The following is a 12,510-nucleotide window of genomic DNA, read 5'->3' as shown; positions in this document are numbered from 1 at the left end:
GATCATGTCCCTGCTGCCCTGCGTCTCCCCTGGGAGTCGTGGGGCCTGTGGCTCCCGGCTGGCTGTTCCCAGCTTCCATATCTTAAATAATAAATATTACTACGGGGTAAGCTGCTACCTTTTGTTGATTTTGATTTGCATTTCCATGATGACTAATGATATTAAGCAATTTTTCATGTCCCATTAAATGCCATTTTGTATGCATTCCTTGAGATATGCCTATTTAAGTTTATTGCCCATAAGATCAAGTAATTTTTATTGAGTTCTTAAGTTCATAATATGTCTTTAAATATCAAAGCCTTGTCAGATGTGACTTTTGCAAATATTTATAGAATTTGACATTTTTATTAATATACATTTGAAAGGTATATAATTCAATATATTGTGTAAATTTTCAAATACAGTAATTGACCCTTCCCTCTAGTTGGATTTCATTTTTGCACTTTCTGTGAGAGATAGCTCTAGTTTCGTCCTCTTGAACATGGATTATCCAATTTGCCAACACTAGTCATCAGCAACACTGTCTTTTCACAGTATTTGTGTATGTATGTGTGTGTGTTTGTGTGTGTGTGTGTGTGTGTGTGTGTGTGTGTGTGTGTGTGTGTGAGAGAGAGAGAGAGAGAGAGAGAGAGAGAGAGAGAGTTCTTAGCATCTTTATTGAAAATTAGTTCTCTGTAGCTGTGTGGGTCTATCACAGAGTCTCTATTCTGTTCCGTCTGGCTGTGTGTCTGTGTTTTGCAAATACCATGCTGTTTTGATTCCCTGCAGCTTCATGGTCGATTCTGCAGTCAGGAGGTCTTCAGGGTTCTTTTGCTAGTTCTGGTAGACCTGCACTGAAATCATATGAACTCTTTGGATCACTTTGAGTAGTGCAGATATTTTTGATGATTTGAATTCCCCCAGTCCTTGAGTACAGGATGCTTTTTCGGTATGTGTGTCTTTTTCAATTTCTTTGTCTGATGTTTTGTCACTCCTTTTTCACCTGTGGAGACCTTTGGGAAGGCTGACAGCCATTTCAGTGTAATTTCTCTCACCTAATCTTTGTTTCTTCAAGTCTCTCCTCTTTAGGAAAGCTGGGTGTTTTCTCTGTATGTTAGTTATGCTAAATTTCCCTAAGCTAACCGTCCAGTTCTTTTGTTTGCTGTCATGAATCATACTTTGTTTAGAATGAAATCTTGGTGGCTGTCAGTGGTGAGAAAAATTCCTGAGTATTGTAATATGCCTGTGTTTGGAATGATTCTCAATCTTTATGGAGTCGAACTGGCTAGTTTTCTGTCATCTTGACACAAGCTAGAGTCACTGGAGAGGGAGGGAGCCTCAATTGAGAAAATGTCTCAATAAGATTGGGTTGTAGGCAAGCCTAAAGCTTATTTTCTTTGCTAGTGATTGATGTAAGTCAATCCCTTGTCCAAGCCCTTGTGGGTGATGCCATCCCTAGGCTGGTGTCCCTGGGCTCTATAAGAAAGCAGATTGAGCATGCCATAGATAGCAAGCACCCTTTCATGTTGTCTGTATCAGTTCCTGTCTCCATGTTCCTATCCTGTTGGGTTCCTGTTCTGACTTCCTTTGATGATGAACAGTAATCCAAGTATAAGCCAAATAAATGTTTTCTTCCCCAATTTGCTTTTGCCATAGTGTTTCATTGAAGAAACAGAAACCCTAACTAAGACAAGTTAATGCCAGAATTATAGGTTATTTCTGTGTTAAACCTGATCATGTTGTTTGGAGGAGGATTGTGGAAGGACTTTGGAACTTTGTGCAAGAAAAGCCATTGAGTGTTCATCTAATACTTGATGAGTTGTTCTGTAGACTCATGGAAGATAAGAATGTTGAGGGCGGGCTGGAAAGATGGCTCAGCGGTTAAGAGCACCGACTGCTCTTCCAGAGATCCTGAATTCAATTCCCAGCAACCACATGGTGGCCCACAACCATCTGTAATGGGATCTGATGCCCTCTTCTGGCGTATCTGAAGAGAGCAATGGTGTACTCATATATGTAAAATAAATAAATAAATCTTTAAAATAAAATAAAAAGAATGTTGAGGGCACACAATTGCAGTGCGGGCTGCCCCTGAATCTGTTGTCTGTCTGTGACTCTCATTCCTCTAACTGGGCAGTCTTGTCTAGCCTCAGTGAGAGAGGATGCACCTAGTCCTACAGTGACTGATGTGCTGGGGTTTGAGGACGGAGTTACCCGGGAGGGTTTCCCTTCTCAGAGGAGAAGGGCACAAGGGACAGGGGAAGAGCTGCAAAGTGGGGGACTGGATGGAAAGGTGAGCTGATAATCAGAATGTAAAGTGCTTGAATAAAATAAAATAAAAGTAAGATTCTGTGGGTTTGTTAGCTGGGGCTAACGACTCTGTGGTTAACATGATATCAGAACTACTAAAGTGAAACCTTTGATTTGCTGGGGTGATTGATGCAGGCTTGCTGGAGCTGAGAAATTTGTGGTGATTAAGAGAAATCTGCATCACTGAGGACAAGTCTTTTGGGAAGGGCTCTATGTGAGTCAGCACACAAAAGTTGTGTTCCAGTGGTGGCCAAGGTTATAGCTGGTGATGTCAACTGAATTTGGTAGTGTAAGAGTGAGTCACCCAGGTGGTACTGGTTTTGAAGGCATGAAGGGGATCATGGAGAACAGATGAGGGTTGGCACCATGAAAGGTCAGGAGAGGACTTTGAAGGTGCAGAACTGAAGGGGCCATGCAGAGAAGTGGATGCTTGTTTTGTCACCATGAAGAGTACCTAGGAGAGGCTATTGGTAAAAGTGCAGCCCAACTGCAGCAGAAGACCCTAGAGTTTTGGAGATGCAAGAAACATGATATGACCACCAAGAACAACAACAGCAGAAGAGAGGAGTCAGCAGGGAGCCTAGAACACAAGCTGTGAGTGCTGAAGAGAGCAGAGCCAGAGAAGTGACCCAAGGCCCCAGGATACCATGAGTAAACTGTAAATATTGGACGTTGAGTTACTTATACTGTTGGAGTTCAGTTTTGCTTGGTTCAGATAGTGACTGTGCCCTGGGTCTTCCCTCTTGAAATAAGGAAGAACTTCATTGATCTTTTATTTTACAGGAACATTCAATTGAGGGATTGCACTTAAAAGAGACTTCAGTTTTAAGAGGCTTTGAATTTTCTTAAAGAGACTGAATATTAACATGTTTTAATTTGTAGACTATGAGACTTTTAAAGCTATTTGGGTGTTTAATGTGAGACCTTGGATGAATAAGAAAGAAAAGGTTGTGGAGTAATAGTGATTTGGTTGTGGATTAAGTTGACAAGGGGTTAGTTGTGCTTGCTAGTTTTATGCCAACTAACCAGAAGAGGGCATCAGACCCCATTAGAAATGGATGTAAGCCACCATGTGGTTTCCTGGGAATTGAACTTAATTAGTAATTGATGGTAGGCCCAGGCCTTTGTGGCAGGTGGTCCTGGGTTGGATAAGAGTAGACTGAGCAAGCCATGAAGAGCAAGCCAGCAAGCAGTACTCATCCATGGCCTCATCATCAGCTCCTTCCTCCAGGTTCTCACTCTGCTTTTGAATTCCTGTCCTGACTTTCTTTGTTGATAAATAGTCATGTAGAAATGTAATACAAAGAAACACTTTCTTCCCCAACTTTTTGTCATGGTATTTCGTCACAGCAGAGAGACCTGAGATGAGACAAGATTCAAGGTCTTGATAAATTCTGATAGTTCTCAATGCACAGGCTCATCTCTCACAAGTAATACAGTATTTCAGAATTTAAACATAATATTTAAGATGTCATTTGATTAATGCTAGCTATTTAAGAATATTATTGGGAATGAGAAATGTCTTATTATTCTGATTTTTTAAATTTTTTACCATGAAAAGGTCATTGCTGCCTGGAGAAATGAGAGTCTAAATAAACTGCTTATCTTGCAAGCATGAGGACTTGGGGTCTATACTCAGAATCCATTCTTTCTTCTTTCCTCTTTCTTTCCTTCTTTCTTCCTTCCTTCCTTCCTTTCTTTCTTTCTTTCTTTTTTTCTTTCTTTCTTTCTTTCTTTCTCCCTTTCCTTCTGTCTTTCTTTCTTTCTTTCTTTCTTTCTTTCTTTCTTTCTTTCTCTCTCTCTTTCTTTCTTTCTTTTGCCAGCCGTGTTTTGTTCTACCCTAGGACTCCGGGCTATCCAATATCTGGTTCTTGGCCATCCAGGCAGTATAGGCACAGGCTTCCTCTTACAGAGTGGGCCATCAGTTAAAGTAAACATTGGTTGATCACTCCCTGATGTTTTCTGCTAACATCTTATAGGCAAGACATACTATACTGTAGGTAGAGGATTTAGAGGCAGATTTAGTGTCCAGGTTTGTCCTGCCATGGTCCGTAGAGTACCTTCTCACACCAGAGAGACTAGAGTGTAGAGGCACAGGCTCCAGACCTCAGCTCTACCCTCTCTATGTTCAGTGAGCTGAATGAAGCTGTCTTCAGCAATGGGTCCAGCTGTCAGGCTTTAGAGGGCAACCTTCAGTCCTAGCATTGTTTGGGTGATCTCCACTATATATCCTCAGCTATAAACTCAACTGGATATAATGCAGTCCACTGCTAGAAGCCTTTAGCGGCAACAAAAGGTGGCCAGTTCAAACTCCATATCCTCTAACACTAGGAGTCTTCACTAGGGTCACCTCATAGATTCCAAGCAGTTTCCCCTGCACTGGATTTCCATACTACCTTGCAGAAGCTCCTCCAACAGTCTCTCCTCTCAGTTTCTCACACTGTCCCCCAAAATATGATCCTTCCCCTTGCCAATCCTACCTACCCCCAATCCACCCATAGTATCTATTATATTTTCCCTTCCAGGGAAAATCCATGCTTCCCCCTGTAGCTCCACTTGTATAACCTCCTCTTTTCCTAACCTTGTGGGTTTATGGACTGTAGCTTAACTATCATTTACTTAACATTCCTTACTGACACTTACTTACAGGGGTAGCTCCATTCCTTTTAAAACTTGTGCTTTATTCGCCACCTAGTGGTTATAAAATGTAAGTGGCCGTGTCTCAATGGAAACGAACTGAGCAGAGCACTTACACTTCCTGGACTTGCAGTTGAATATATAAACTATCATTGCCTCCAGTAGGAAGCAGAGGGTCTGATGTGGTATGGATGTAAGCACACTCTGGAGGACAGAAAGGAAGACAAGACTTGAGGAAGCTTTATTTTGCATTCTTCTTCAAAAGGTACTGTCAGTTGAGTAGTGCTCCTGTCATTAGATGGCTCTATCAAAGATTTATTTATTTATTTAAAATTATCTTTAATCTTTCTTTACAGTCCAGTTTTTATTCCCCTCCCAGTCCACCATCCGATAGTTCCTCATCCCATTCATCCTTCCCTGTCTCCAAGAAGATGTCCCCTCCCAACTCACCCCAACCCACCAGGCCTTCCCACTCCCTAGGGCCTCAAGTCTCTTGAGGGTTAGGTACATCTTCTCTCACTGAGGACAGACCAGGCAATCCTCTGCTGTATAATGTGCTGGGGGCCTCAGACCAGCTTGTGTATGCTACCTGGTTGGTGGCTCAGTGTCTCAGTGTCTGAGAGATCTCAGGGGTCCAGGTTAGTTGAAACTGCTGGTCTTCCTATGGGGTCACTCTCTACCTCACCTTCCTCCATGCTTTCCCATTTTAACCACGGGGGTCCTTAACTTAAGTCCACTAGTTGGATTGAAGTATCGGCATGTGTCTTGATCAACTGCCCCTTGCTGGTAGGATTGCAAACTGGTACAGCCACTCTGGAAATCAATCTGGAGGTTCCTCAGAAAATTGGAAATAGATCTACCAGAAGATCCAGCTATACCACTCTTGGACATAAATCCAAAAGATGCTTTACCATGCCACAGGGGCACATGTTCCACCTTGTTCATAGCAGCCTTATTTGTGATTGCCAGAAGCTGGAAACAACCCAGATGCCCCACAACAGAAGAATCGATAGAGATAAATGTGGGACTCCAAGTCCTCACATTATTACTGATGCTGTGGTGTGTTTACAGACAGGAGCCTAACATGGCTATCCCCCAAGAGGCTCAACAAGCAGCTGACCTAGACAGATACAGATACTTGTTGGGAGAGAGCTTTACTCTAGCAAGTCTGCAGTCCGGCTGCCTATCGAATGCTGGCCTACTATTTAATATGTTCTTTAATAATCACAGAAACATAGCAGAATATGTGTGGGTATATTTGTTTTCAATAACTTAAAACTTTTATTTTAGATGTATGGGTGTTTTGCCTGTGTGTATGTCTTTGTGCCACATGAGTTTCTGGTAACTGCAGATGCCAAAAGAGGCCATTGTCCTGTTGGATCTGTAGTTACAGAAGGTTAAGAGCATCCATGTGTATAAAACTGAGAATTGAACACATGTGCTGTGGAAAGCAGCCAGTATTCTCTCTCTCTCTGCCTCTCTCTCTCTCTATGTGTGTGTGTGTGTGTGTGTGTGTGTGTATACACACATTATATATATATATGTATGTGTGTATATATATAATGTGTGTGTGTGTGTATATATGTGTGTATGTGTGTATATGTATATATAAATGTGTGTGCACATGCATATATGTATATAATATATAAATGTGTGTGTGCGTGTGTGTGCATGTTGTACGTGTGTGTGTGTGTGTGTGTGTGTGTTCTTGTAGCCCAGGATTCCCCTGCCACAAATCTAACTCACAGGTCATTTGACTCACAGTAAGATTGATAGGATCAAGACTGACCATGTGACCCGAGGGGAAAAGACTAAAGTTTAAAATGACTGACTGTTTCCCTTCCCCACACCATCTGTCTGAAGAGACGACAGGCAGGATCGATCTGTAGGATGCGAAACCACTACCTTCCCTGATCAACCTTCTCTGTGTTAAACATGGATTAAGTGTTCAACTTCTGGATTTTTGCCTATGTGCCAGATAACACAGACCTGATTACAGGTGAAGATCTTTTCTTTCGGGAAAAAAAAAATTAGTTATGCTTCTCTGATAGTTAATACCTGGTTTCTACATTGGGTTACTTGAGATAGTGAGATAGGGAGAGCCGCCCCTTGACTAGGGGAGGGACCATTTCATGGACTAGATCCCAAACTAAATAAAATGGAGAAAAGGGAGCTGAGCGCCGACACTACCTCTGTCTACCTCCTGACTGTAGATAAGTGTGACCAGAGTTGATGTTTCTGATGTTATACCTTCTTCACCGAGATGGACCATAACCTAGACCTGTCGGATCACAAAAGCAGCTTCCTCCCTTATGTCGTTTTGATCATATTCTATGTCACAGCAATGAGATAAGTAAGCAATACAGCTTCCAAATTAAAACAAAACAAAACCCTTCCAGAAACCTCTCTTGTACTTTATTTTCATGGTATGGCCTTTCCAGAATGCTAATGTTGGCACGTGCTTACCTACTCTTAACCACATACTAGGTTGTGTGTGCATAGCTTGGGAGGGACTAATATCATATTACAATATGTACAGGAAGAGGTCAACTAGGATGGAGTTAGCCTGAGACTTGGAGGAGAGACCAGGAGGTGTTTATGAGTAAAGAAGACACACTTTGTTTTGTAAGTTGAATACTTCCACAGTGCCTACAACTCTGTGTTGTAACTTAAACTTTTGCTGAGAGTTGGTGTGCTAGCTAAAGTTAATTGTCAACTTGATACAGCCTAAGTCATCTGAGCGGAAACTGAGGAATACATGGGCCCATTGATCATGTGTGATATTATCTTGATTGTTAACTGATATAGGAGGGCCCAGCCCACTGTGGGCAGCACCATTCCCTGGGAAGGTGGTTCTAGCATCTAGAAGAAACCCATCTAAACATGTTTCAATTTGGGGATTAGAAAAGTCTTCCGTGGACCCCAGTTGGTGGCATTGTTTGAGGAATGGAATCTTTTTTTGGGGGTGGGGGGTGGCCTTGATGGAAGGAGTAAGTAACTGGGTCCAGGCTTTTGAGAGTTTGCAGCCTTGCTCCTCTCCCAGGTTTCGCTCTCTGCTTAGTACTTTGTGGTTGAAGATATGATCTCTCTGGCTGCCTGCTGCCATGCCTCCTGGTCACTTAAGGGCTCTCCTGTAGCTATGAGCCCAATAAATCTTTTTCCATTAAGGAGTCTGTTTTAAGGAATACTGCAGGGCAATCTGATAGCCAGAAGGAAAGTGCCTTTGGGTTTTCAGGAAGTGTGTTCACAGGTAGCTCTGAGCCCTTAGGACCTCTAAAGGTCTAGATAAGGTACCCTGGTAACCACATATGCACACATGCACGCACACACATGCACTGGCCTTTAATATACCAAATCGTAAAATAAAGCTTTTCTTTTCTTTTTTTTCCAGGATGTCTGTACGAATCCCCTTACCTTTCCCCAGCCCATTGTTCTGCTCTCTGTGTTTATCTTTTACTGTACAGGACCACAGGATGCCCCAGGTTTCTGACTCAAATTATTGTCCACTCAAGTTAGTTCGCACTCTGATTTCCCTCTAGTATCGCCCTCTGCTGTTATCTGGCACCCGAGAGAGGCCAAAAACATTCATACACATATAAAATAAATAAATCTAAAACGAAAAAAATATGGAGTGATTCTTTCACATTTTTGTTATATTACTCTAAAATAGCAAGCAAAGGCGAGAGTCTGAGCCTGGCGGAGAGAGGGGGAGGGGGGCGGGGGGCGAGGAGGTGTGGGAGGGAGAGGGCGTGGTCCGTTCCTCTACACTAGAGGAGCTAGAGAAGCTAGAGAGTCTGCGTGTACGGTGCAGGGGGGGCTCTTTATGCTGAATTGCGGCGTCCCTGCTGACAGGTGTTGCGGAGATAGCCTCCACAGTGGAACCCGAGAAGCTGGTGTCTAGCTGCGGCCCAGAGCAAGGATGGGCAGTCCGGTGAGTGGAGTCGGAGATGCGAAGGAGGGAAGAATGGGCGATCTGGAGCTGCGGCTCTCTGAAGCCAGCGGCGCTAGCCAGCTGTTCCTTAGAGAAGGGGTATCCGGGGCTCGGAGCTCTGTAAAGAGGCACGGGCCCGGAGGAAGCCCGGGAACGTGTGGCTCTGGGGTGGGCGGCTTTGCTCCTTGCTGCGATTCCCCGTTGCGAAAACACGGCCTGAGCTCCATGGCTTCCAGAAGAGGAGGGGTAGCTAGCTGTGTGTCCCCTGTGTTGGTCCTTAACCTGCTGCAGGGGTGTAGCCTAGTCTAGCTTGCTCTCTTTCTTTCCCTCTCTCTTGCTGCATTTCTGACCCTTGCTTAGGAAACCATAAAGCATTCAGTTGCGCTGCAGCAAGCAAGCTTCCAAGAGGATTGTCAGCCCCAGCTCAGTGGTCTTGTTAAATGCCAAGATATTTAGAGGAGAGGCCGACATTTTGAGTCTTCGGTACTGTTTACAAGGCAGAAAATTTTAAAAGGAAGGGTAGTCATAAGCCCTATTCTTTATACACACGGAATTGGTAGAACTGGGTGAGAATCTAAATGCAATTAAACCCCGAGGTACCGCTTTTCATAGGGCTGGCAAAGACCACGGAGCAGTCATTGCGTTACCTTTCTTAACAAAGAGGAATGCAGGTCTGCCAGCCAGACGCTCTTAATGTTCAAACAAGGAATTGCTCTCCTGTTTTACAAATAATCGGAGAGAGAGGTTCATCTCTTTTCCAAGTCCCTATGGCTGCCATGAAATAAGATACAAAATCAGACCTAGAAAGAATAGGGGAATGGGAGCTATGCACCTAGCAGGTGTGTGGCTGTCAGCTAAGACGGAGGAGCTAATGAACATCCACCTTTATGATGAGAATTATAGAAGGATTTTTTTTTTCCTTCATGATTGGACTCTCTAGTTAATTCTTGATTGGTTAATCTTTTAGCATCTGTTAAATTCTGGGCACCGTATTCAGTGTTTTAACGATGGAATTATCACCACACACCTGTGATATCGCCGCAGCACCGAATTGCTGGTTTTGCAGTAGAGAAGCTCCTAGGATCTTTACCATTCAAAAATGCTATTTTAGATGTTTGAATATTTGCATATGCACAATAAGATCTCTTGGGAGTGGGATTCAAGACTAAGCAGGAAATTCATTCACTTTTCATGTAGGTCTTATACCCACACCCTCAGATAATGCCACCATTACACAGTTCCTCTTGATGACTGTAACCATCGCATGCTGGCAGGGGTGGAATTTTTCATGATAACATTGTCAATACTCAGAAGTTTCAGATATGGAAGCATTATGATTTTTCAGCTTCCCACCTATGTTTCATTTAACCCTGAGATTAGTACTGATATCTTTCCCCAGGCTCCAGAGAGCTTAAAGAATGTGTCTTACCTAATACATTTTAGATTCACTCTAGACAGGAGTGTTCCCTGGTTACCGCCCGGCAATTCCACGTCATCTTTCTGAGAAACAGTAAAGCCTACCACTGTCTGGCATGGACAAGAGGAGAATATAATAAATATTATGTGAATCTTTAATAGTGAGGTCTCTCCTTTGACTCCATGATCCCCAATATCTGTGATTTTGGTTTTCACCATCCCCACGACACACTCCTCAGTCTTCTGTGTGCATCTGCTTTTTCTCTTGTCCTAAAATACTGTTATTTTTTTTTCACTACAAAAGCCAGATATTCCTTCATTTTCTTATTACAGCCTTTTCTAGGGCCTGAGCTTCACTGAGAGAATAAGGCATAATGGTTAAAAATAATGGTGTGGAATTACCATGCCACAATCTGCTAGCTGGAGATAAAGTAAAGTGTATCGATCCCTAGCTGCAGAACCAAAGGATACATTTGGCTAGATTTTTCCAGTTATCCTACGTGATAAGAAAAAAATGGAGAACAGGCTCAACAATATGGAGAAAAAATTGCTGAAGTCCCAGGGGCACAGCCCTTTTAGAAGGTGGTGTTGGTAAGGGGGAGGGAGAGCAGAGTGAGTGAGTGGTGGCAGAGCCACATCTTCTCCCTGACAGTAATGCCTACAGGGTACTGTTCTACTGTTGCATCCTTTTAGGGAGCTCATCACTTTTAACTTCCTAAAGGGTAGTGACTTAGTGGTGAACCTTAGATCAATGAAGTCAAGAGAAGTCTCAAGATAGGCATGGCATACTCATGGTACATGTGAGTACCCACCCCCACCCCCAAACAAATTGTCTGTGCGAACAATAATCTGTACCAAAGATCAGTCAGATGATGCAATTTTTGATTTTTCTATAGCCTTAGGTTTGTAAGGAAGACCCAGAGATGCCACTTAGATGAATACCAGAACATACACTTTTATGGCTCTCCATAGGGTCCAGGCAGAAAGTCTGAAAGACTGGGGTATGAAAACAGAAAAGCACTCAGCTATGGGGTGGCATTGGAGATGTCCACAGGATGAAATATCACCTCTTTCAGGGTGATGAAAGATCACAAGGAATACCAGGACCAGGACTGTGATGGAGGTTCTGGGTCTCTGACACTTTCAGTCTTCTCCCTGACTGTAATGCCTATGCCTACAGGGTACTGTTGGTCTCAAGGGAGGCACACACACTGTTCTACTGTTCATCTTCTATGAGTGCAAACTGTAGACCCTGGCTAGGACAACCTCTCTCCTTCTTGTGCTACCTAAACCCAAAGGAAGACAAGTATTGATCTTTACCAGTTAAGATTCTGCCTCGACTTATAAAGTCACTTGTTTAGGAAAACTCAAGTTCACATGAGATTAATCTCTGTGACATACCATATGTCATGAACTGGTGTGTCACTTCTCCCACTAACCTTTCCTCCATGAAGTTTTAGGTCATGGCCTACATAAACCAAAGCAACAATTCCATACAGTGGGAAGGTAAAGGATGTTAAAATTGGAGTGATCTCACTGGGTAGATGGATTCTTGTACTGTATCAAAATTACTTCCAGATCTTCAAATGCTGTTTTCCAGTGCTGGGTGTGGTAAAACATACTAGCCATTCCAACTCAGGAAACAGGCAGGAGGATTAGGAGTTCAAGGTTATCCTTGGCTACATATCAAATTCCAGGACCATCCAGGACTACATGCTATTCTATTTCATCCCACCCCAACCAGACTCTTCATTTTTTTAAAGACTCTATGCAATTCCTCTACCATCTGATTCTTAGCCCACAGGAAAGCAGATATAATAAGACAAAGAGAAATCTTAGGACAACGAGAGTGGCTCACTTCAGAGATGTTGTAGAAAATAATCTCTAGAGGATACTGTACTGAAAGGCATGGCAAAAGTAGGGATTCGTCAGGCATGCCTTGAGAAAGAAAGATTCCCTCAGATGGCAAACCATCCTCTGACAACCATCTTTATCCAAAACCAAGGCCATTTACGTGGTTGTGGTCCAATGATTTAGAAATGGCTTCAGTTTATCAGGTGGCAGAGGGTGTCTCTAAGCAGAGGCTGATAACCTACACATTTAGAATAGGGTGTCCACACTGGGTTTGTTGTAGCAATAGATCAGAGCAACTTGATTTGGTGAATATTGATGTTCTTGTGAGTCAAGAAAATGGGAGAAAAGTGAAAGAAATAACAGACTGCCTCCACAGACACAGC

General features: G+C 43.0%; 1 protein-coding gene across 3 annotated transcripts in view; it reads left to right on the top strand.

The window, feature by feature from the left end:
- The first annotated feature begins 8,677 nt into the window (after positions 1 to 8,677).
- The window catches only part of LOC116085954 (OX-2 membrane glycoprotein), a 29,393-nt gene continuing 25,560 nt past the window's right edge, over positions 8,678 to 12,510 (top strand). For all 3 annotated transcript variants that reach the window (XM_031364000.1, XM_031363999.1, XM_031363998.1), the window contains exon 1: positions 8,678 to 8,857. Coding sequence is in view for 1 of the 3 variants with exons in the window: in XM_031363998.1 (XP_031219858.1) it covers positions 8,846 to 8,857 (12 nt within the window). In the remaining 2 variants the exon portion in view is untranslated. The remainder of the gene's footprint in view (positions 8,858 to 12,510) is intronic.

Source organism: Mastomys coucha, unplaced genomic scaffold, assembly GCF_008632895.1.
Source record: "Mastomys coucha isolate ucsf_1 unplaced genomic scaffold, UCSF_Mcou_1 pScaffold12, whole genome shotgun sequence".
NCBI classification, from domain to species: domain Eukaryota; kingdom Metazoa; phylum Chordata; class Mammalia; order Rodentia; family Muridae; genus Mastomys; species Mastomys coucha.
The sequence above is the reverse complement of the archived record's forward strand: the minus strand, read 5'-3'. Positions and strand labels throughout refer to the sequence as shown.